Raw genomic sequence first — 27,112 nt, forward strand, 5'->3', positions numbered from 1 at the left:
AGAATGAGTGTGTGTGTGTGTGTGTGTGTGTGTGTGTGTGTGTGTGTGTGTGTGTGTGTGTGTGTGTGTGTGTGTGCGCGCGTGTGTGTGTGTGTTTGAGAGAGAGAGTATGATTGATGTTACTGGGTCTCTATCACCTACAATATAGTCATGGTCCAATGGCTTTCACACCGGCACATCATTCATCCCCAGCCAGCCCCCCAATATCTCTCTCTCTCTCTCTCTCTCTCTCTCTCTCTCTCTCTCTTGCTGTGACACACACTCACACACATCTTGTAGATCCTGTACCTCAGATGTGGGTCCAAGCAAAGCTAATAGGAGCATGAAACATTTAAATACAGCAAAGTAACCTGAAAGAGAGAAACAAAAAAAAAGAAGAAATACAATTTGAGAGAGTGAGAGAGAAAAGGCAAGAGAAAGGTAGAGAGAAAATTAGAGAAGGAAATACAAAAGGAAAGGAAATAAGTGTGAAGACATGGAGGAGGAGGAGGAAGGAGTAAATACAAAGGGATGAGTGACAAGTTGTTAAAAAGACTAGTGGAAAGAAATTAACAGGAAGAAAATAAACATGATGTGAACACAAACAACGAAAAGTGGATGCAATGAATGAGTGAGAAAAGAAGAAGTGCAAGAAAAAGGAAATGTTAGTGAAGGTGATAAAAGGTAAGATTATTAAAAAATATATATATATAGAAGGAAAAAGGGAAACAAGAGATTATACAGATGATCAAAAAAAGAGCAGAATACAAAATAAAAAAGGGTGGGTAAGACTAGCAAAGTGTTGAAGAGAATAATTATTGAAAGAATAAAAGAGAGCAAAACAGAATAATTCAAATGAGAATTAAAAAAGAAAATTGTGACAGATGAAGGAAGGACACACAAATGGGAGAAGAAACAGAAAAGGAGAGAAGAGTACAAAAAAGATCTGAAAAGGAAAGAAACTAGACACGCGCACACGTACACACACAGCAGAAGGCTGCACATGGATGTAGACATCCATACACATGAGGTGACTTTGCTTCACCCATCTGTCGAAGTGGGAAGTGAAAGTCATAATCAAATATTCATCGTCTCATGTGTGAGCAAACACACACTCGTGTTCCTCCAGTTCCTCTAAAAAGAACCTGATCATGCCTTGAGCTTTAACCTGAGGATGAAGACAAGCCTCTCTAAGGACTATATATTCTAAATGTGAATACACTTAATGAGTCAGCCTTTTTAACCCTGCACCCCCCACGTCTGTTCACCTGAGGAAATATTGAAAGTAATACACACTGAGCCAGAGACAACACTGCGCCTGTTCTTATAGACAGCTTAAATTATGACTCTGTTGAAATGCTCTGGAAAGAATAATAATGACAAAACATGAAGGTGGTGATGTTACAATTTATAACAATTTTTTTTTTTTTTTACCTCTTTAATAGGAGGGAGTCAACTGACGCTGGCTAAGAAAACAATTCAGCATTCAATGGTGAAGCAATGGTGTCTGTTGGCTTTAAAGAGGACATGATCACTGTTAGTTTTTTTTGTTGTTTTTTTAAGTTAGTTTGGAGAAACCAGGAGTTGTTGGTCAACGACTGCAAAATGACTGTTTTGCCAATGGAGCCTGGTAGCTTTAAATCGAGCCATGTAAAGATAGATAGATGGATGGATGGATGGATGGATGGATGGATGGATGGATGGATGGATGGATGGATGGATGGATGGATGGATGGATGGATGGATGGATGGATGGATGGATGGATGGATGGATGGATGGATAGATAGATAGATAGATAGATAGATAGATAGATAGATAGATAGATAGATAGATAGATAGATAGATAGATAGATAGATAGATAGATAGATAGATAGATAGATAGATAGATAGATAGATTCTTTCTGTAATGTTGTCAAACATTTTGATATCAAATCTCAGACTTTCGGCTGCAAAATAAAGCAACCGTACTCTTACTTGTAGGCGGGTTGTTTGCAGAAAAAAAAAGTCTTGAAATTACTCTCGCGAAATCCATGGGATATTTAAACATGGAGAGTTTGGTGCTTGCCCTTTATTATCGCTGTCTCAGAGGGAGTGATGATGCTCTCGTTCAATCAATGGACTTCTTCAAAACTTTCAGGTTTGATTGGTACGCTTGGCAAGTTAGCAACTCAACAGAAAAAGAAGCATGGTATCAGTAATTTTAGTACACTTCCCAACATCTGTCAATGGAAACGCCAACAAATGTATACCATACCAGATGAAACGGAATCACTTGGTGGTTTTTAAGGCGTTTCTTTTTTTTTTTTGGTAGGGGGGGGGGGGGTTACATATAAGTCCTTTAGAATCATGAGTGAAAGTACCACTAAAGGACCACATTAAGATTTGGTGGTGGTACGAGCGGAGAGCAGCTGCCTGCCTAAACCACATACAACACCTCGATCAATTTTAACACATTTATTTGCGATATTTCGCTCATAAAAATCTGTTCTTTTACGGTCAATTGTTCTGAAAACTATTCAGATGTTAAATTAAGTGTTTTAATGAAAGAAACCAACAAGTTTACTTCTACTCCATATAGCCTACTTAAATAATAAAAGTAGGCATTTTAAACTATACGTTCACCCCTGTCTAGAACTCATTTATTGTAAAGACAGGGCCCAGGTTTGACTATACAGGACCTTTTAAAGACAATGTAGGCCAGTTGCTTCTACTACCAGAAATTTGTAGACACTTTTTTGCTGGACCTCTGTTGGGATGTTGCAGTGATCTTTGTCTTTTCTGGTTAAAGGGGTTAAGTCATTATGAGCATTTTTCATCGCTCAAGACCTGAAGCTATTCTGTCTTTTGTGTCCTGATTCAGCTCCACGGTACATGCATCCCCACTGACGTGTGTGAATGTGTTTGTTTCTGTGTGTGTGTGCGCGCGCGTGTGTGTGTGTGTGCGTGTGTGTTCAGAAATAGAGCCTTTATTACAGTGTGACAAAAGGCCACTGTATTATTACTCAGTTTGCACCCAGCCCTGCCAGACCACAGACTGATTATACACTGAGTCCTGCAGCCAGTAGAGGTGTGTCCGTGTCCTTGTTTGAGTGTGTGTGTGTGAGTTTCTATGTGCGTGTCCTCCCCTCTGGTGAGCCCCTCCACATGTGGTCTGCATTAAAACACCATTGTGTGTTCAGAGCTGTATAGTGTTGCCATGCAGACTGAAATCACTATCCTATGTTGTCATCCTCTCAGTCATATTATGGGATAGTTTCCACAAAATCCGCACAACCACACCCAACAAAGGCTTGCTAAGCTCTGACTTAACTGTCTCTTACACCAAACCTTTCACACTAACACATTCTTGTAGAGAACTAAAGCAAAACACTGAAAAATAAAGAGTATTGAAAGAATCCCTCCCAATAGATTGCTATAGACCCGGCAGCCATGATTAGCCTGCAGTGACTTTAATGTAGTCTTTGTATGAGTATGATTCCTAACAGTGCCTGCAAATAACATGCTTTAATTGTTTTTCTAAGTGATGTACAATATGGAAATGGTCCCAGTACAGTGGAAGACCTTTTTGTTCAGTTATAATCATTTTTTTGACTGGAACATTACTATAATCCATACCACCATATTCCATTCACTAAACCAGTAAAAACGATATTGCAAACAAAGCAAAGACTGCTCAACCATTGCTGGTTGAGAGAGAACAAACTCTACCACTGAGCTACAGTCCAGTGTTTTTTGTTTTTTTTATAGAAACAAAACTACTTGTATAATCTCAGTCTGAACAGCATGAACATTTATCTTTTGTTAAGTCATTTGTTCAATGATAAACCTCTGTGGTGTCAAGCTCTACAAACATAAAGAAAGCTTTTGGGTTGTCACTGTAGGAAGACAGCTCGTTTAATAAAGACCATTATACAAAGCATTGCTCATTTTCCAACATGAACCATAGGAATCTAATGGCTACCTGGCATCCATTTACCCTATTTTCCACCTGGAAAAGGGTGTGAACCTGGATTCCCCCCCCCCCCAATTTGGACTTTTTCCCATATTGATGAGGCATTGTTATGCACACACATACACAACATTAGTATACATCTGTATGATGGTGCACTGCTCACACGTACTGAGCACCCCAGGTTTTATATGCTAGGTGCATCTCGTATTTTTTAGACTGAACAAACACTCCAAGTTCTGGCGCTGTTTCTCTGCAGAAGTATCCCCCCAACTGAACTTTCAATTGTCAGAAAGGCTGTTACCCCAGCTTTAAAAAAAATGTGTTATGTGATTTCAATCTGAGCTTTAATCAAAAAGATAATTAGCTTTGAAAAGACTTAGGTACCTTTGAGACACATTTGCATTTATTTAGCTTGACAGAGATCCATGTGACAATTCATGGATGAACTTTGTTTAAAAGTAATTAAAATCTATCAGGTATCAGACATAAAGACATAAAGTAGAATCAGTAAAGTAGAATCAAGTTTCTGAACAGCAAAACGGGGTTGATTTCATTTGGCTTCTTTCCAACTGCTCTAGCAACAGGTGTTAAGAGCAGCAGGGCACAACAACAGCCTCAGGAAATATTGAGTTCAGCTGTAACAAACATTAAGCTCTGACTACGCCACCTGGCAACAATGCCAACGTGACAACAATAATCCTCACTTTAGGGCTGAGTCTGTGTATAATCAACACATACATCATGGGTGTCCTAACTATCTCTCCCATCTCTTTCTTACTCTTTCACACACACTCACACACTCCCTGCCCAAGTGAGCATCCTGAGCATCACTTCAGAGGCAGAAGAGGTTAACAAAAAAAAAAAACAATACTGAGAGATATGAGAACATGAGCAAACACCCAAACAATCCAGGGCCTGAATTCACTGTAAACACAGACACTGACCACGTGTGGAAACACACAAACAGACAGAAAAAAAAAAACTAAGGTATACACAGGCACACATGGAAGTACAGCCACCAAATGCACAAGAGATGAATCATTCATGAGAAAACACAGTCTGGAAGAAAGAAGGGAATATGTCTCAATGTGGGTGGAGTTTGTGCATGAACTTGTGCGTGTGAGAGAGAGTGAGTCCACTGGGATGGTTAGAGAGACATGAATTGACTACAGATGAAGAGATGAGAGGAGGACGAGGGAAAGAAACTGAGAGGAAAGTTCCCTGCCAGGAGAATAACTCCAGCCTCAGCAGATACTTAGAGGATCATCTTTGCACATCCGCACACTCACACCTGATCAAAACCCCACGCAAAGTGCGGACAGCAAAGCTGAACATCGGTTTATAAACACAAACTATTACAGGAATGTAAGAACTTTAAATGTGAAGCTTGTGAAGTGGGAGGTCTAAAATTGTTGAACCTCTAATCTGCAGAACACTTCTAACTAAATTGTTCTCAAAATATCTGAACCTATCTGGCACAGACTGAACCTAATTTTACCAGCATAAATAAAATTGCAAAAGATAATTTAAAGAGACAGTACGAAGAGAACAGAAACGCCTGCAGCAGTTTTATTCCTTAACAAATGAGCGTTGCAAAAAGGGAAAATGTTGGAATGTTGTTCCATGTTGCTGTTATTTTTGTTAAGTTAATATTAATACTTATTTTGATTTATTTTTAAAGAGTCATAGCTTATGTATATTCAGTTCCTGTCCACATGTGTTTCTAAAGCTGGGTCTTAGTTCAAAACAAATCAAAGGAGAGGAGGAACAAGGAAATACGTTTTATGAGACTTAACTGGTCCTCAATTCAGGCGGCTTGGGTTCGAGTCTGACCCGTGGCTGTTATCGGCATGTTAATCCCCACTCTCTCTCCTCGATTTATTTAGTCTATCCACTGTTCTATCTCTCCAATAAAGGCAGAAAAAAAGACATACAAATAATTTGCTGCAAAGAATCACATGAAGTGACGTCTGTGTGTGATGACGGCTAGAAGCTAATGCGCACTGTGGATCAACTTTGGAACCTGTGTGTTCCACCTGTGTGTTTTTTGGAAATCTGAAAGTGAATGATCGTTAACAACATTTTTTAACAGTCTTCAAAGTTTTTAAATAAAACAAAGCCTAGAATACGGTATAAAGAGCAATGTAGAACAGAAAGAGTAAATTTAGCCTCTCATTCAACTGACAGCAGTAGAACAGTGCTAAGATTTACTGCTATAAAGGGTGAAGGGGTTTTTCCTGCACTTCAAAATATGGTCCATTTGAATCTGCTCTGTTGAGCTCAATGTGCATGTGTGCTTGATGCTGATCAAGTCATGTCGCCGAGAGTGCAAATGTTATTGCTATGCATCCAGGCAATGTACGTATGTTATTAGATTAAATATTTGAGTTACAATTAACACAAGTCTTCAGAAAATGTCATCATATGTTACATCTTTAAAATGATTGTCCCTGAAGTAAGTTAGACACTGTTACTTAAGCTAATGGTCCAGATATTTTCTGTGAAATTATCTTGAGATTAAGAGATGCTGGACTTAACTACAAACACAAACCACAGAGGAGGTAAATGATGAGTGTGTTTAAAGAGTATGGAAACAGCCAAATGAGTATTGATCCACTGAGGCTGTGTTGGGCTTGATAAAGAGGTTATGACATCACTATTACCATAAAGATTTAATGTAAAGGAAAGTCATTTCCATTTTGCAGTGTTGCAGACTGCCTGGGAAAACTGGTGATACATTATTACCCGTTTTCTTTCTTTTCCAAGAAAAAAAAATCCTCAATGACACTCCTTAATCAGCTGTATGGATGGTAAGCAAAAATTGACCTTGAACAAAGAAGCAAAAACTACATAAAGGAAGGGGAATGTTGAAAAGTCTAAACTTTCTTCAATATATATTTTTCAGTTCTTAACATTGGTAAAATGACTTAAAAATTAAAGTCTCAGCAGAACCAAAAAATGGTGGAGAGTAAAACTATTCTGCTTAAATTGCATGTGGATATACAATATAACTAGTGTTATTATGGAAAAACAAACAAACTTTAAATGGACTTCGAAACAGGGGACGGGAGCCACTCCCAGTTGCTATTGGGCGAGAGGCGGGGTTACACCATGGACTTTGCCAGTTTGCCAGTCAATCACAGGGCAGACATATTGAGACAGACAACCAGTCACACTCAAATTCCCATCATAGAGTCACCAGTTATCCTAACCAGCATGTCTTTTGACTGTGGGAGGAAGCTGTAGAACTCTGAGAGAACCTACGCATGCACAGATGGAACATACAAACTCCATACAGAGAGGCTCCTATGATGCAGATTTGAACCAGAAACCTCCTCGCTGTGAGGCAACAGCGCTAACCACTGCATGACTGCACAGCCCAAGTATTTAAATTGGTTGTGAAATGTTCTGTTAACATCCATAATCCCCTGAGGATGAACACTTTTGATGATAGGACGACCCTCAGTTCTGTTTACTGACTTCTGTAACGTGTTAAATGTGTGGCCTAAAATGACTCTTCCTGGTCCTCAGGAGACGAACCAGATTGTGCGGAACCTTTGGCTTTCCTTCCCACATTTTTCACTCTTTGGGAACATTCAGATACTTTAATCCTACAGATGGCATGGGCCAGCCACACTGAGTGGCAGCAGGGAGTGGAACAGAAGCTGGAGAAGAAGCCCCTGCCACACATGCTCACAGTACCATTAAGCCAAGTATTGGTTTTTTGCGTCCTGAGTAACTTTCCATTTCTTTAAGTTTTATAACCCTAGTCTAACAGTGTATCTGAAAATACATGGAAAAAGTGATGATGAATGAATATTGGAAGAGAGAGTGAGGGATGACATGCAACTATAAACCTTTTACAAACATTCCTGGTAAATTTTAACTTTGGCTTTAACTCAAATTGTCCAATATGCTTCCGATTTCAAAGAAAAGGAGACACTGACGTTTTATTGTAAGCATTTGGACAACAATGTAGTGCTAGCAGCATGAGAGGAAACATGCTGGAGTCAGAAAAAAAAAGTGTGTATGAAGAATAATTGGTTTAAAGGCGCAGCATCTAGCCTATAATGCACTTATGACTAAATACAGCCGAGGATACATCCGGAATGTCCTGCTCTAAGCATTTAAGAGGTTAGAAGATCCTCCATGATTGCTGAAAGGGAAAGATTTTAGAGTCATGGGACGGGAGGGGACGCAAGTGTTAGTGTAATAAATGTGCCCTCGGTCAGCGGGACTCACTGTCCCATGAGTATGATGTCATCAGAACAGACCTTTTCTGTCTCTGTGAAACTGCTACAGCCTGAGGGATGAACACAGGGGGTTATGATTCATGTAATACACCCACCAATCCAACTGTGTATGTTTGTGTGTGTGTGTGTGTGTGTGTGTGTGTGTGTGTGTGTGTGTCTGCATGTATGTGTGTTTGATGCCCTTGCTTTTTGCTCTCATCATAGCAGGATTAACACACACTGGACAGATGGCCACCCGATGCTCCTCCCTCCCACACACTCACATGCTCTATCACAAACACACAGACATGCACACACACACACACACACACAAAACACACAAACTACAACCCAGAAGCACCGCACTGTGGCAACTCCAGTTCATGAGCTGTGTCATCATCAGTGCACACTGCCTGAAGCTTAAAGACACACACACACACACACACAAACAAACACAGATACACAAGTTGAAGCCCATGTCAGCAGATGATGACTCTGATGTCAGAAAAGCACTATCCTGTCTCTATTCACTCCTGTGGTTTTTGTGTCCTTGAACGGCTTCCTTGTCTTAATCTTCAAGAATCACAAAGTGGATATTGAGATGATTGTTTGTCTGTGACTATCAGCATGTATATCTATAATTAAAAACAATATGTGTTCTGAGATATTAGGTTTTTAAAAGAATATCCTGTTGGCTAAGGCACCCAAATCTTCTCCTGAGGCTTTAAAATTTTTTCTTATCACAGTTTGTGTTTCTTACAAGCTGTCATCAGCCTCCAGGTTTATTGTGTTCTCCAATATTTTGGTAGCCTGGAAACCAAAAGAATCTGTGAGCTCAGGTTTATTTTCTCTGGAATTTTGTCTGGTCCCTTGCCTGTTCAGACAGATATTCAGTAGACCAGATATAAGTCAGGCCAATTATGATCATATATGTATTTATTCATTAACAAACCCACGATGGCTATCAAGTTAATATTCATCAAACTGTACAGCATGTGGAATTTTCTGGAAAAAAAAGATAAAACAACTTCACCTAACGTTTTAAGGGATAGAAGGATATTTTCCATTATAATTGGTTGTACATCTGTAAAATTGCCAAAAAATAACTGGTCTGATGAATTGCAAGCTTTTATCTTTATATACTTCTAAGAACATGCTGATGTTTGATATAGAGGTAAGTTTGCAGGCCAATCCATTCACTTAAATGGAATAGTTCCAGATTCATTCATCAGTGACTGTCTGGTCATGTAAGTCTAACATGTTGGTGGGTTCAGCAGTTGACAAGAGCTAACCTCTAAAAAGAGACAGAGAAGTCAGCACACTGAATGTCCTTCATATTTCCTGTATATGAGCAGCAAAACAAAGGATGCGTTTTCAGCACAAGGCCAAAACACAGATGACGTTCAGTGTGCTGATTTTTTTTTTCTTTTTTGCGGTTGTGCACCTGAAACTGTGTTTACAGCCGAGATACCCCCATTTACCCAATAAAGATACGACAAACATCATTGTAGCATTTCTGTTGTTTTTTTACACATTGACGAAAAGAAAAAAAAAAGTAGGACTAACATCTTCCCAACGTGGGAACATGAGAACCTGAGGGGAATGTGAATCCATGTGTACTATCTACTTAGTTTGCAGTTTACTGACTGGTACTGGAGTGAGTAAAACTATTGGTAGTTGACAATGTTCACCTCATTAAACTTCACTTTTTCCAAGCCAAAGGTCTACATTTTTACTTAGATTTAACATTTCTTATTTAATATGAATATCAAGACATGAGAAAGTCAGCTCAATTGAGTTTTAGGTCCAACCATCACACACTTACACGAGAGAACCTCAACTGCATGCACATTCTCATGATTGTAATCTAATATTGAAAAAGCAGCTTCACAGATAAGAGCATTTTGGCATCCAGCCAGCATTACATTAAAGTAAAGGTTTTGACTATGTAGAGAAGCCTTAGGACAATGTATTTAAAACCTGTATCTGTTGAGGTTTCAAAGAAAGAGAGTCACTAAAACAGTTTCAAGCCTAACCAAATTATTTTATGATGGAATCCAGTGTGCTCAATATCCATTATGAGATTCTGATTGAATAAAATCCTATCAAAACAGCATTACAACATCTGCAGCGTTAAAACAGTCCAATCTGAATTTACCTTGTGGTCACTGCTTCAAATTGTACAGGGGAAATACCTAATGACATGAACGATGATGCTGCGCACACACAGAACTGAACTGGGCTCCACTGTCGGGTAATAGGTTTTCTGTGCCACCACAACATCTAAACTGCGCTCACAGCATTAGTAGACAGATTAAATCAGATATGTAGTAGAAGGGTTTAATCCAAAAACTATAATCCCATTTCAGCGACAAATATAGTACTCCGTGTATTTTTACATTTCTCTTTGTAAAGGTGGGGTATTGTTTTCTTTGATGTAACTCTTCTGATTCACTTGAAGCTGGCCCATTTTTAAATTCGATCCTGAAGAGAGCCGTTTGAACTCTGAGACGTCTCGGTCCATTTATCAGGCTCCTGTGTGATTATTACAGCGAACTCGGCTCCATCTGTCTGAGAGGCGAACACTTCCAATGCGGCTTCTGAGGGCATTTCAACAGCTTTATTTTTATTGTATCCTTTCTTCCCTCTATCAATTAGCACAATCATCATCCTTTTTCAGAACCTCCTGCTGCATCTCTGTTCAAAGATAATGGCTCCAAATGTTTGAGATCATTTCAACAAGGCCTCCGGTGTTACTGGCTGCCTTCACTTAGCATGCAGGAGACAAAGTGAGATTAATGCAGTGGTTTATACAAGTAAAACCTAAGGCAAATAGATTCACTTTGATGTGCAGCATTAGACAGTTTGATGGTGGAACTGCAAGGCGCTTCAGTCACGTCCATCTATGAGCGTTTTGCAGCCTCCCCTGTGCCACAAGGTTAATCGAGGATAAACAGGTAACCTATTTAGACTGATGAAAAGCTTGTACCTTAAAGTGTGTCTTCATGCAGCTGTCTACATCCCCAGAGCGTTGAAGTACTGTGCAGTACTGTCCTGATTTGTTCTCCTTGAGTGTGCCAACTTATTAAGCCTCTTAGACGTTGTGTGTGAAGCCACGACAAACACTAACCTGAAAATTCCTCACTTGATAATAAGTTAGAAATCAAAAGAAATGTAAACTTGCAGATAATCCAACCACAAAAATGCTTTCATAAGTCTTCACAAAATTGTTTTCCCTTTGCCTTCCATTTTTACTAAGTCAAAGAGGGCTGCCACAAAAGTACAAGGTCTTTAACGCCTGTCCCCTAAAAGTTAACAATCCGAACCATCAGGAGAGCAGAGCCACCACTGTAACAGCCACTTACTCGATTGTACAAAGGGAATTTAGGAACTGCATGGCAGTCTTCAAATTCAACATGTCTCAAAAAGCTTTCAAAATTCTTTTAATACCGGGAGCAGACAATCTAGAGGTCTCTTTCTCCCCAAAACAATGGACCTGGTGACAGGCATGGACAGGCCATTGGGCATACCGGGTATTGCCCAGTGGGCCGACGCACATTTTTGGGCCGTGACACACAATTGGTTGATTTTCTTGAAGGACATTGGTCTAGCCCAGACCTGGACAAACTGCGGCCCTCAGGCCACATCCGGCCCGCACTATCACGAGTCGGGTTGAGGACATTGTTGGAAACTTGGAGCTCCAGCTGAAGGACAAAACAGCTGACTATGACTATAGTCATTTTCAGAAGATACTTGTCCTCTTTGATCTACCTACATATGTAAACAGTTCTCAGTTCTAACTGGTCGATAATGGTACAAAATGCTGAGTCCAAAACATAGTAACTTTTTGCCCAAAATGTAACAAGTTGTTACATTATTAGGAGAAAAATATTTTGCCTGCCCTATAATATATTAACTGACAACTTGTTACATTTTGGGCAAAAAGCTGTTTGGCTCAGCATTTTGTTACATTATCAACCAGTTATTACATTTTGGTGTTTTCTCACATTTTCTTTTAATACATTTCGGGCTCTAACAGGGCATCTTTTGTTTTTTTATGTTTTTATGTGAAGACCTATTGGTCTGTAACCAACAGCTTTCAGTTAAAATTATAGTACGAGCATATTGAGAAATAATAGGACAAAAAACAATATTAAGTGATAATACAACTAATGCTTTCACTTGAATGTAATAAATGCTCTTTCAGCAAAGATGAGGATAGGTATGTTCATAAAAGGAATACAAGGGAAAGTTACTAGTGTTTGAGGCTGCCCAGTCTTATCACAACATAATTCTTCTAATCCAGACTCAATTTTGTGTGTTTTTATTTTTTTTGTGTGTCCCTGTATTATTTGCTAATACGTTTTGTGTGTAGGAACAAGCCCTTGTATGTTCGAGACAGGACAAGAACGGCAGATAAAAATCTGAGAGAACACCATTGGAAAACTCAGGGTGAGACTGCAGACTCGTAAAACTAAACAGAGCACCGAAACCTTAAATCAATAGACAGAGTGTACTCCCTATTTCTCCTTTATTGGATCTGTGTGTGTGTGTGTGTGTGTGTGTGTGTGTGTGTGTGTGTGTGTGTGTCTGTCCCAACTGCAATCTAGTGACCACTGAGGCTTTCGTATGGAGTATTTTCAGGGTACAGCAGTGAAATTGAGGCACAAGTTGATTCTCTGGCCCACTGCTCTTCAGCCCTGTCCTTACTATTACACGCAATCTCTGATAAAGCCACAAGTACAGTGATACAAGTATTGGACAGCACTGTTTGGACAATATCAGGGTCATTTGTTTTGACAAACATACACAAAGAAAACTAAAATAGCTTGTTTTTTTGTTGTTTTTTAAATGGATCAATAGATGATTTGTTTGTGAAATATACCCGCCTAAAAAAAGCTCATTTTATGACATACTGTACATGACAATAATAGAACACTTCGTTCAAAAAACATCGATTTGCTTTCAGGACAAATCATTTTTCAGTTATCTTCAATGCATGCCAAGTGTCTAGTCACACAATCATTGTCTGCAAAGCAAACTGTCCTGTCACCTTCTGTATTGATTATTGCAACTTTCTCCTCTTTGGCCTCCCTAATAAGCTCCAACTGGTTCATAACGCTGCTGCCTGTATTGTCACCAAAACCCTGCCATAACATCACATTGCCCCCACCCTATACAACAACTCCACTGGCTCCCGGAGAAACATAGAATCCTTTTTTAAACTCCTCCTGTCCTCCTTCAAGGCCTTCCACAATATCGCCCCTCCATATCTGTCTGACCTCCTTAACATCGCCACTTCAGCCCGCTCCTTCAGATCCTCCTCCTCCATCCACCTCACTGGGTCCTTTGCCTGCCTCAGCACCATGGGGGACAGAGCCTTGAGCCGCTCTGTTCCCCAGCGCTGGAACTCTCTGCCACCTGACATACACAACATTGACTCTCTCCCCATCTTCAAATTCCAATTCAAAACCCACCTGTTTAAGATTTCCTTCTCACTTTAAGATTATAGCTGTAATATCACAGTCCTATATTTCAATTCTTTCATTGCATGCTGGTTTTGTCCATTGTCGTAATAAATGTTGACTTTTTTTTACAGTGTTTGTCCAGAAAGGTGCTTATAAAAATGTATGTATTTTTATTCTTATATGACACATGACGAATAGAAGAGGAAGATTTCCATGTTTATGTCTCATTTTTCCGACACAAACATATTACAGTACATTCAGACTGGTCTTGTAAGGAATAACAAGATTAGTCCACAATATTACACAACCAACTTAGCATGGAGAAAATGTAAAAGTTTGTTTTGATTCACGACCAAAACACTTTGTTAAGTCATTTGGTTTGGATAACGGCGCACAAGTAATGAAACATAACTGATTCATCACCGACTTTTGGTAAGACAGGTAACTCTTCAGAGGGAAATTCTTCTTTTGTTTGACCCAGTCATTTCCCCAAAAATGCTGTTTTATTGCACTTCACACTGTATCAATGCTTTTCCCATTTTCATCCTGACATAGGGCCACTTGAGGCTGCCATTTAAATACACACCCAAAACGTATTAGAGCCTCCAGTGTACCAGCCATTAGAAATGAAGAACATCCAGCAAATACTTCCTTTTTTATGCTTCTCTGAGCCGAATGAAACAGAGTAAAGTATGAATGCTTTTGTTTAAAATGTCAGCACTGATAAAACATTGAAAACGTTATTTTTGACTTGAATAAGATCGCAGTTTAGAACCAGAGTTAATCCATGTAAACTCCTATTACCAGAGAACACAATGGAAAGGAAATTAATTATAAATAGTTTTGGATCACTTTTTTCTTTCACTAGCTTATTTGGAGAGGTTCTCTCTGTTTCACCCAGCTTATTTTCTGTACTTGTTCTTTTCAGTATTTTCATGCACTGCTATGAGTATAAAAAGATGTCTTTGGAAATGAGCTGCTGCAATCCTAGAAACATTTGCGGGTAACACTTTTAATTGTCCAAATTCATAATACCTTGTACAGTGTCTTTATTTGTGCTGTCAGACTTCACAGTTATTATACCTTTTGGACAGAGCTGTGTAACACTCCACAGGGTGTATGCATGTAAGAACAACTCAGTATTGGTGGACACTGTCTTGACACTGAGCAACCACAAGAAGAAAAGCTTGTCCCGGTTGTGCAGCCTTTCGCCTGTTCTCTTCACCTCTCTTACAACTATCACATTGACTGAGCGATCAATACAATCCTCCGGGGAGAAAATATCAGACTGAGGTTGCTGCCATCTCTCTGTGCTTAACTTGTGCCAGCTACTTGTGCAGGTGATTGTGACAAGGTATTGTTATTTACTGTTGAGGATATGGGGGAGGATTAGTTGGGATGAAGGTAAGGGGAATAACATCAAACAACCCTGATTATACCTGTTTGGCTTGTCTGTAGTTAATGTGCAAACTCATGGTCAATGTGACAGCATCTTTAAAGGCAGGGTTGGTCATTTTCTCCAGCACAAATTGTCTTTAGGTTCTGACAGAAATTGATAATTAAAGTGTTTTTAAAAAAGAAACAAAGATAATTTGTCATCTGTAGCACTTGTAAGATCATAAAAACTTCAACCACGCTCTGACAATGTGACATGAGACAACGTAGTTTCTACACCAGGGGTGCTCACACTTTTTGGGCATGGGAGCTACTTATAAAATGACAAAGTCAAAATGATCTACCTAATATAAACATGCAAAACATATATTTATTTAGAATTTAGCTCTGTATCTGTATATTAAGTGTTTGGTATAGGTTATGGTGAGAGAGAGAGGCCTTGAAATATTCTGATTGCATGTCCTTTCGTTTTCCAGCCTAGGCTACATTTACATCTCTATTTTTTATCTGTTTCATCTGTCGGCTCCTTCACTGTTTCTCATTCTCTTAGCTTATTACAGTTCTCACCTTTCCTCCTCTCTGTCTGATGATCCTCTGCCTTTCTTGCTGCAACAAATGATAACTTGATTGATGAAGCCTTTTAACACTACGTTACATATTTTAATATTCATTCAGCAAATAGAGTCAAATCGCGACCGTCTTTACTTTCGGTTTTAATGAAACGAAACTAAAGGTAAAAATACGGAGGCGCAGGGCGCTGAGCCGTTTTTTTTTTTCATAGTGAGGACGGACGATAGGCTGACATCTACTTTATAATGCTTTGCGATCTACCCACACTGCATTCGTGATCGACTGGTAGATCGCGATCGACGTATTGGGCATCCCTGTTCTACACAATGCAAGCAATGAGCAAAGGGATCTGCTTCTGGAGAAATGGTGCTTGTGCACTTAAGTGAGGCTTTTGAGGGAGCACTGAGTGGAGGGGGTCGGTGTAGACGGAGCACTGTGGGAATGCGACTTTCAAAACATGCTAGTTTTTGAAAATCACCAACCCTGCCTTGAAGGTATTCTTAACAGCAAGCACTTTGTTGACTTTCTTTATCATTAGGACAATCAGTCTGGCAATAGTGATAACCTGCAATGCACCATCCAGTAAACACTTCACACCCTTCAAAGAGGAAAATCTTAGGAAGCACAATAAACAACCTGATGCCAAAACACTAAACATTAGTGTATGACAAGTTCAGGCATACCAACAATTTTTTTAACCACTCTACGCCAACCTGAGAGAAATGGAATAACCCAATACTGGGTTTTCTTTATCCTATTCAATCGGGATACAACGCTACTTGCCAGGCATTTTAAATTCAGCAAACATAGAGGATGATTCGTTTTCGGTGAGATAAAATAAAATTGTGATGCCCTTTTACTTTTTTTGATGCCCTCAAAGCTCTAACAACTGTAGCTGAATGGAGGCATGATGACAGCATATTGATATTTTTGAGCCATATTACACTCCGCCACTGTTTCCAAACACATTTGACCATTTTAGCATTTTTCTTTTTTTATCACTCTAAAATAGCCATCTGCTCTCTTTTTCCCTAACATTCTCAGACCTGTTGCTCGCAGTGTCTCCACACCTGTTTGGCAGATAGCGTGAAAAGACAGAGAAAGTTGTAACAGACAACATTACAAGCTCTTGACTCTTCAGATGGTGACAATAAGTGCACATAATTTCCTTTCTCACATCTTGTAGCTTCAAGCTACTTCAGCCTTTGTACAGGTATAGTGTTTTTGGTTTGGATGCTAAAACAAATTACACAGGAAAAGATTTGGTTTCTTTACCCTGTTTGAATTGAAACCACAATAAAGACATTCATTGCATGGCCAAAATTGTTTTTCCTTGACAGATGGTTGAGACACAGCATCAAAATTACAGAGAACACTTTGCTTGTGGTCACCGGTCACAGCCATGTGCTTAGAAATCAGTGAGAGAAATCCTCCATTTGCTGCATCCTTGACCCTCCTTTGAATTTCAAAAACTAGAGCTAGGTTGCTTGCCTGTGGAAAAATCAGCTATGTTTAGCCCTATAGGAGGTGTGTCTAATCCCACTCATGTTCACAAAGATTTCCTTGCCAATCGTAACTATTTCTCTAAAAGTGCAGGTTTAAATGCATTTGAAACATGTTTATGAACAACAAAGATGGCTGCCGCTGATGAATAATGTTCTGAATTAGTGAACTGGAAGGCACGTTTTACCTTCCCATCAAGTAATGTCACACTTCTATATATTATGGTGAATTATGAGAAAGATTAATTTGATTATTAAAAAAGTAACATGGCCTAGCAGCGTTGAGCTTTGTCACGGGTTATGTTGGTTGCTTGATTGTAGCCTCCAGACGTTCTTCTGATCTGTGCCTGTTTATAACTCGACTTCAAAACTAGAAAATGAGCAGTAGAGTTCCATACAAATTCTAATTTTTGAAGTGGTTTGGCGAGGTTATGACTAGGGTTTTGTTAATAATCAGACTTGCTTTATAAATCTTTTCTTTTTTTGCACCATCTCATGAAAAGAATTATCAATATGCCTGGATAAGCTTGCTAAAGTATTAAACACTTAATACAACTTAATTCATTTGCAGCTGAAAATGTATTCCCCTCGAAGCAATTAAAGCAGCCATTAGCTACGACCAAAACAAACAAAACTCCAGAAGTTGCATCAAAATCATTATTGATTGTTGCTGCTTTTCCTTGTGACGTGTTTTAGCAGGATTGGAGAAGTAGTTACATGTGGCAGTCAGTCAGATTGAGAACATGTCGGTTCTCTTATTCAAACGTTTGAGACAAGCTAACAAAGTCATTATTGTCTATAAACTTGAGAAGTCAGCAGCTTGATCAAAACCTTTCTCATACAGTATTTCAACTGTAAGGCCAAATAAAGCATCTCTCAGAATCCTGATTTATTTTTAAACAGCTAGATGGCAGCCCTGACAGGCTTTTTAAGCCTGTGAGTAGTTCTCTAAAGTGATGGTAAGGGAGGCAGTCACGCCAATGGTTTCACTCTGAGCAGCAGAAGCAGTCTCCTGTCCGGGCATTAAAAATAATTACATGTTGACATTTTTCGAGCAGTGGTATGCACTTATGTTTGACCTGGACCAGTTGAACCTACTTAACTTGTCTACACTGGTATGACCTACCATGTATCCCTTCTGGATATCCCAGCATTAAATTAAAACACATTTTTAAATGTGTAAATTAATCTGATGGCAAAATACTGGGCATCAAGGTTTTGTGGCATTAATTACCCCTCAAAGACAGATAATGATAGTTGGAAACCAAAAGTAGCAGTGGTATAACTGGTGTCAAAGGCTAATTACAGGATGAAAATCCTGTCACCAACCTGGCAATCGTACAGTTTAGCGGGATTAGGCTACTTGTGCCACTAATGTCAGTTTTGAACTGTATGACACCAATGTGATGCAAATGACAACTTTTAGTGTAGGACTTGACTCTTGGCATACTTTGTATTTGTGAACTACTTACTTGAATCTTCCCTGACAGTGCTGGCACTGATCCCCGACCCAGCCGTGGTCACACACGCAGCTCCCGTTGATGCACTTCCCTGAATAACAGTTTTTATCGCAGGACTTGGACACCCCAGAGGCTTCTGCGTTAAGCAGCAGGTGGAGTATCACAAACACTCCAAGGTATGTTTTCAAGACGACCCGGGAATCCCTTTTGAACGACTCCATCCATGTGCACATCCCTCTAGTAACGACCATGATGATCCCCTATGTGCCTTCTTCAAGAGGCAGTAACACTAACTGGCACCCTATAGCCTACGCTATGAGGTTATCAGATGCCATCAGGAGAGTTGTTATTCAGCTTTAAATTGTCTATCTGTGACGCCAGTGGAAAGGTGCAGGATAACAGTAATTACGCATTGCTAGATACGAGCAATGGAGAGCAAGCTCCGGGCAGGACATAGAGATTAAACTTTGATGAATTGTTTAAAACCTTTCAAAAACTGTAAACGTAATCCCAATTGGACCCATCCGGTCTGAACATAGCAACCCCCTCTTACGCGCTCTGCGACGCCTCACATGTCATCCAGATAACTTCCACTGTGCTCAAGGCTCTGATGTAAACACACAACCATGACTGATCCTGCCACAACATCTCAGACAGTAATCCAGAGGAGAAAATAAATCCATGGAGCTGAGATCATCGGCGTGTTTTGCGCTCCTCGTGGATGTGATCCCAGACAAAGACTTGCCCTCTTTCCCAGTTGGTTTATCAGATGATGCGACAGAGACCTGCGCTGCCCCGTCTGCTCTCTCCGCTGTCTGTCGCTCTCCGTTCCACAGCTGGTTCTCTGACGGGGAAACTCCAGCACAATGCCCCGAGCATGAGCAGTACAGTCAGACGGTTAAAGGGGCAGTTCCCTTTAAACGTCTAAAGCATGCAGCAGGCACGGACACCGTCCAAAGACAGACCGTGGCATCCGTCTGCAGCACAAGCAAGCTGTCAGTAAGGGTTACTGTTGGCAGTTTGAACTTGGGGAATTTAACAGATGCGCATAATTCTTTACAGAATGAAGTACGAATGAGCACTTATTTTAAATGAATTTGCTTAGTATGCAGCCAGTTCAAAAAGGGGATGGATAGATAGATAAATTCTTCAACTCCAAACTAGATACAAATAAACACATCTTTACCCTAGACAGAGCATAAAGTCGTCGGGCAAAATGTTGATGAAGGAAATAATGATGTTTTGGTAATTCTGTGGTAGTTCTATTTAGTTCAATTGAGTCGCCCCCTGCTGACTACTCTAAAGAACGAATGTTAATGGCATGGGGGGAGGAAATTTGTTTTCTCTCTTTTTGCATCCCATCATCCCTGTAGCTGCAACTGTTTCGGAAGTTCCATCAGTTAGTCTTTCAAGGCTGAATAAGTGGAATAGCTGTGTCAAAATCCAATGTTGCTACTAAGTCAACAGAAAGACTCCCTATACACACATGTACTGACCGAGAGTGCGCCCATGGACTGATAGTTTAAAAACCCCGGCAATAAATTCTAATTTCTGCTGAACAAATTGCTCTGACATATTCTGAAGACAGCACAACTCACAATTAACTCCATTAGAGCAAGGCCAGGCATGCTATATTGCACAAATAATATCTATCCATTGATTATTAGCTGACAATAGAGACACTTTTTAAACTTGGAGTGACATTTTGTGTCCAGTTTGTTAATTTTTTGCAGAGATAAATCAGTGATTATTTAACATGGACAATAACAACTTGAGTTTAGAAAGTATGCACCCAAGTAAGAGATATATTTATTCATTTCCTGGATTCATCTGGGTGGATTCAGAGGAAGACATGATGGGAACCTGAAGAAAAAACAGTGACACAGCAGAGGATCTAATTCCCCAAACTGTCTCTCCTGATTTATAACTTTATCTTACTCCAAAGGCTTTAAAGACAAAAAGATATTCTGTGCTTTTGGAAAATTTGCATTTGTGCTCCCCGAAGGCTCACAAACATCAATCGAGCCAGAACACAATAATCCCCAAATCACCAGAAGATAGGCTCTTTTGAGGCAAGATATAACTCTGCTTCACAGAAATAAAAAGGAAGAAAGAGTTGAACCAGAGGTTTGATTGCAACAGTACAGCATCCAAGCAGAGAACTGGTGTACGACTGAGTGTTGACATTATTCTTGAACCATTAAAAAAATTAATTGTATTTTTACAACTTAGTATCGCAACTTAGTCTACCAAATTTCCATCTAGTTTATAAATGATCTGCACTTCCCACATAACTCATTTTGCTTTAAACTTTTAAAAAAAGCAGTTAGCAAGGGAGGGGAATTTGAGGAATTGTCTTATAGTATAACTATTTCAACAAAAACAAAAATGAACTCTTCTTCAGTACCATACAGACTAGTTTGTTTGTTTGTTTTTTTATTATTAATTAAGCTTCATAAAAAGAAAAAACGTGTATATAAAGGGGTCATTGGCAGAAGTAAAAACATCTTGATTTTACTGTAAAGGAATGTGAAAATCTATTTTCTGTAAGACTACTGGTAATAGAAGATTAATAAAAAGATGATTCCTCAGCAGTTTGTCTTCTCATCTGATATCTACCCCATGATAGCTGAGCTGTTACAAAGTAAAAATACAGAGAAATAATCAGTCTTGTTACTGATTGGCGTGTTTGTTGTAATATAGGTCATAAGGAGGCATCAGTGTTAATTACAGTTGGTTTCTTAACCATTAAAAAAAACTCCTCACTGTAAGTTTATTTAAAGGTCAAATAAAAATACTTTTTGGAGATTTTTCCTTCATGACATCACAACTGGGCACTAACTCCTCCATGTGGCTGACACTCCCACAGCAAAGTTTTTCTGCTTTCTGCTTTATTCTGCTTTCTGAGTCTTCCTTCTCATTGTATGTAATAGGGCATGGTGCGAGAAAGCGCAAGACACCAAAGCCCTTCCAGAGATGGGTGTGGTCGAACACAACTCATATCCATTTAAAGCTATAGACACAAAAACAGTCTATACTGAGCTGTTATGGGCATACAACAGGTGTGTTTAAAAAGGAATCAATGAATTAACTGAATCATAGTGAGATGACTGCAGCTGCGTTTCAGGGTTGCAATATGATTAACACAGTCCACCTCTTTTGCTCTCAAAATCGACTTTTACCCAGAATACAGCCAAAGACAAAATTGAAACGTGATTGGTCAATACTATCTGACTAAACAAACGTCAGAACGGCCCAACACCAAATATTCCATCCTTTCTACATAGTTGCAGCATTTATGTTATACATTTGTAAAGAGATTATACTTTAACAATAATTAAGAAGTAGGTAAGTATAAACTCCCCAGTTGGGCAAAAAGAAAGGTAAATGAACATATTTAGAATGCCCTCTGAGACAGCTTGTGCTTAGCAAATCAGGGCACCTCTCACTGCAAAAAAGAGCCAACTTTATCAGCCAATTAAGATTAAGTCTTTGATGATAAATTCATAAATACTAAATTAATCTGCATTACAAACACTTTCTTTATGGGAAGACATCCAGATTAATTTAAGTCATTTGCTGCCTTCCCCAAGAGTTTTGAATCACATTTTGCTCAGTAAATACCTCCGGTTGATTCTTATTTAGATTCTTTTTTTATCTGACAACAGCAGGTACTCTGGCAGGCAGCCATTTCTGGGGAAAACAGCTGGTTTAGTGCAGGCTGGCTCTTCCTTTCTACACTCCTCCTGGGACATACAGTACTCCTGCTCTCCCCAGTACACCTTGCTGTGCTGCAGACATACACTTCTTTCTTTGCCCTAATTTTGCAGCTCTTTTGCTAGCAACAAGACCATCTGCCTTGCCTCTAAATTAGGGGGAGTATTTATCAATTGTCTAGTGATGGGAATACTGATCTGGGATCTGCTTCGCCTTTGCAAGTTGAGATAAACGACAAGGTCATGATGATAATGGAGTTATGCATCGTTTATATCAATATTTGTGAACTTTTGGATGGGTTTTGAAGTGGAAAATTAACTGTTTGTAAGAGTTTGATGTCACATGTGTCACCGTGATGAGACATATTGCAGCTGGAAGGTCTTTTTTCAGTCATTTGGAACCATAGGTTTATTCATCTTTGGTGCTGTTTCGATCTAAACGTGAACAATAAATATGTCTCTTTGTTTTTCCTCAACATTCCCTGTCTAAAAGGCATTATGACCACAATCTGCCACCCACCTCTCTACATAAATACTAGTTTAAAGCCCTGAGAGACATCAAGCCACAGTATTAAACCAGTTAGCCTGTGGGAAATTGGTTTAGCTTGTTGTTATTCCTGCTGCTGGACTTGAATTCTATTATAGATTGTTTTTAACCTCCCCCAAAGGGCCAAAGTAGGAATATTGATTGGCTTACACACAGAACCCATTGTGAGGAAAATGAAAAGAGGGGTGAAAAAAAGCTCATATTGATTTTTGACAGTTTGTTTATAATTAAATGGTGGAATAAATAACTGCACCAGAGGGATGTGGATGAATGAGGATTATGAGGATATGCAGAATGTAGAGCGATGTCATTGGTTTCCTGTTTCTTTTTTTTTTTTTATCCGTGCCTATATTAATGTGTTTCCCTGCCAGCTGCCTTGTGTTTAATAGAGCAGATGTGCCATAAAACATGTGTTGAGGCTAAATATTATATGGAATCAGTGCTGTTTTACCGAGGCAATAAAGAACACACACACACACACACACACACACACACACACACACACACACACACACACACACACACACACACACACAGTATAGAGAAGAGTGAGTACACAGGGAGAGAAAGTGGATGGCAAAGAGAATTAAATGAGCCTCAGGAAGATTATTAAAGGATTAGGATTTTTTTTGTGATCTTTGGCGGCCCCTGCTGTTCAAAAGTTGCTAAGACAACCTATAGAAAAATGTACTTTATGACAACACAGTGAGACTTTTGCTTTGGCAAGAAGTAGGGATAGACTGTACATTTTGCAATACCAGCAACAGTGTGTCCCTCTAACAATGCAAATCTCAGTACATGAAGAAGAAGTACTGTTTGCCTCTGTTTCAAAGTATCTGCCAAGAAGTTTTGGGTCCCTAAATTAAATAATGAGTACATTTGTTATTTTAAATTAGGTACCCAAGTTAAAGATGTAGTCTCTTGGGTAAAGGTAAACATGACAGTGGAAGCTTCTTAAATACTTTTTGTGCCGATAACAGTTCATTGGATAATGCTGACTTGACACTGAAAGGCTTTTATGTTAACACATTCCACTATGAGTTCATACCGGTATTCATAAGTGTGTGACTATTTCACAAACCATTGACAACAAAGTAGTATTACTCAGGAGCCTCCAACCCACCACACGGTGCAATACAACACAGTGTGTACAGGGTGTCCCACTAAAGCTCAAGAGCTCTTTAATACTTAGGTAAATACAAAGGTAAAAGCCATGACATGGCGAATCACATCAGGGTAACCCGTTAAAAACTATTTTTCCTTTGTACCTCTAAGCAGGGAAATGGTCCTTTAAGCTTCAGCACAATTATCTCCCTGAGTCAAAGTAGACTTTGTGTGATCATAGTTACAGTTGTGATGACAACCTGGTACGTATTTTTATAGAATGCTTCATCTTGATAAATTTGTGGATATATCTTTTAATTGTGTCAACCATGTGAGAGTAATTCGTTTAGGTTTGTGAAGCTGTGTAAGAGGTCTCGTTACAGCAGCAGAGTTGTATTTGGTTTGGAGCCAACTGTCTATTGTCTGAGAGATTTTGCTCAACATAGATGGTTGACATGTGAGTCAAGAAGATGTGTTCTTCGTGCCTTATACAGAGTCAAGTATTTGTGGCATGTCCTTCTATCAGAATATAAGGAACACTGTTAAGAAGAATACTTTGCCAGGGACTGCGGAGTCCTGGTCCAGCATGCCAGTAACTGCAAGGTTCTGGTCATCAAACATGTTGTCAATCATTGTGAAATCTTGGTCAAGCATGTTTGAGCAATTGTCTGTGAGTTATGTTATATTATGGCAAAATAAATCTAAGATGATCCACAAGTCAGTTTGACAATGTTCTCCTCATTCATTCAACACAGAAATATAAACCCCTACTTTACCATACAGTCTGATCCTGCCCTCTGGTTGCCAAGCCACAGTGTGGCCATTGTCCAGGGGATTTCTTTGGTCTATAATTAATTCTTATCTGCAGTGCTCAGACACATGCTGGCTAGTGGCTGATGTCTGTACTTAATGAGAAAACAAGCTGAGAATAGACGAGACAGGATGATCTTTCTGCTGTCAAATTATTAAGAAAAGCAGGAATATGTAATCTTGTTATTGTAGACTTTGCATACTTAAAGAAACGCAGTATCTCTCACAAAATATGACTCAACTTCTAGGCAGATTTTCAATTTCATGTTTTTGCCTCAGGCGGGAAAATATATCTTTGAAACTTTTCAAAACAAGATCAATTTTATTTTATTATATGGGTCTTTGTTTTTGTCTTATGTTTAAAGGGGCTCTCGTACATTTTCCTTTATTCTGGTGCCACACGAATGCATGGCAATAAGTGGACTTTTTAAAATTCCAAATGCAGTCTAGTCTTTTGAGAAATGTATATTTTCTCCCTCGTGGCACACTAAAAAGGCTTTGGCTGACCTGTCACCTCACTTTCTGATCTGTAAATCACAGGTTTAACTAATGTCTGGATCAAACCCATTGTCCATGTTCAAAGTCTCACCTGTAATTTCAAAGCAATGATCAATTTATGAATCTAGTTGTTTTTTGACAGTATGTTAGATTAAGCAGAAAGGAAAGTTATGTATAGCTCAACACAGATAACCAAAATTACTGAACAGACAAGGTCAGCTTTTTGGCACTTTGCTTTTTTTCAGTTTATGATCCAATGTTACATTTAAATTGTGAATTACCCCCCCCCCCCGGGACAAATAAAGTGTTTTTAATTGAATTGAAAAGTTCTGTGAGGAAGTGAATTGGAGTGACAATCAATCACCAGCAGGGGTCAGCACTATTCCAATTTTGACTGAATCTTGCTGCATCACAGTGTTTCAGCGTTACAGATTTGTTGATTAAGATTTTTTACTTTCAGTTTCAAGTTGTAGAATTTGTTGTAATGTTTCATCATATAAATCATGCTTCATGCATGAGACATTTTCTTTTTATGTAAACCAAATACTAATCTGGTAATGCATATTTTTATTATGGCATCTTGTTTTGAGAACCATTAACCATAAAGACTAATATTTTGCATTCTTCCAGCCTAAATAGTATGTGTTTCTGATTGCAGGAACTTTTTCATATCTCAGTTGTAACCATCCCCCATTTTTATTGATTTTTCACCACAGGAACTATGGTTCCTAGAACTCCTTTGTGAGGAACCTTTTTAGCTACAGCTTCAGAGGGGGCACCATGGCGGTGTGAATGCAAACAGAAATAAGTTCCCCATTGTGTCCCAATCTGTTCTCCTGTTCAAAAAGTCTCCAGGAGCATTTGGTCCAAAAACAACTAAAATGCATAAATTCCCTGCACTGTCCATGATAATCTTGAGTTGCCAGGCAGATATTTTGTATGCCGCACACAGTGTGAATGCAGATAATGACAGAATGGAAATGTGAATCACTGTTGGCCTTGTGCTCAGTCTGTCAGGTACACTGTGTTCCTACTCTGATGTCACTAGGAGACATTCCTGTGCATGTGGTGTATTTACTGGAACATTAAGCAGATGTCTGACCCTTTGGTCATATATTGTTAAATTGACTTTTAATCACATTTAGACATCTGTGCGTCTGGAGTGTTATAGGCCTGTATATAACTCCATCATAAAGCATCTCTCTGTACAGAAGAATGCAGAAAATCAATTTTCCTCTGCTATTCGCGTCACATGCTCTCCGTGGCCTCTTATAAGCAGACTATTTAATTTAACTCTGCATGGTGGTTGTGATTCAAGATTGTAGCCTACAGTGGGTGAACATGGTCTTTTAAAATATAGGCTACTATGAAGATATACAACATTATAGAATGTATCAACACTTGTGAAATAACTGACCAGAGCAATGCTCAAAATACAAACTAAAAGGAATCAGAACCAGCCAACAGATGAGTTACTTTTTTATGTAGCATAATGTCCGATACAAACAACTGAATTTGAACCCTCTGTGAAAAGCCTAAATTACAAACCCTTAACAGTTCCTGTTTATATGGGCAATATTATGCTGTTTGGTATTATTTGGGTTACTGCATGCAGTGCTGCACAGGATGTATGGCTACATATCATATTTGAAATATTGTGTTTCCTTCCAATTCACCATCTAAGCCAATGGACACATTAAATGGAGTTGGTTCATTTTCCCTTATTGAGCGTTTCACCTTGCAGAAGTGCACTTCACAGCTGTTCCCATGCTATTTCAACTGTTTTGGGAAGAACAGCCTGCACCTTTTTATATTTCATTTATTCAATGCAACATTCATCCGTCGCTCTCTCTCCACTCCTCTCTTCCTAGCCCAGC

The 27,112-nt window shown here is 39.2% G+C and overlaps 1 protein-coding gene across 4 annotated transcripts in view; it reads right to left on the bottom strand.

Annotated features, from left to right (window-relative positions):
• atrnl1a (attractin-like 1a) overlaps nucleotides 1–19,416 on the bottom strand; it is a 232,028-nt gene extending 212,612 nt beyond the window's left edge. For all 4 annotated transcript variants that reach the window (XM_079362624.1, XM_079362623.1, XM_079362626.1 and 1 more), the window contains exon 1: nucleotides 18,573–19,416. In XM_079362624.1, coding sequence (XP_079218750.1) covers nucleotides 18,573–18,811 — 239 coding nt within the window. In that variant the 5' untranslated portion in view covers nucleotides 18,812–19,416. The remainder of the gene's footprint in view (nucleotides 1–18,572) is intronic.
• Nucleotides 19,417–27,112: the final 7,696 nt, after the last annotated feature.

Source organism: Symphodus melops (assembly GCF_947650265.1).
Source record: "Symphodus melops genome assembly, chromosome: 15".
In the NCBI taxonomy this organism is placed as follows: Eukaryota; Metazoa; Chordata; class Actinopteri; order Labriformes; family Labridae; genus Symphodus; species Symphodus melops.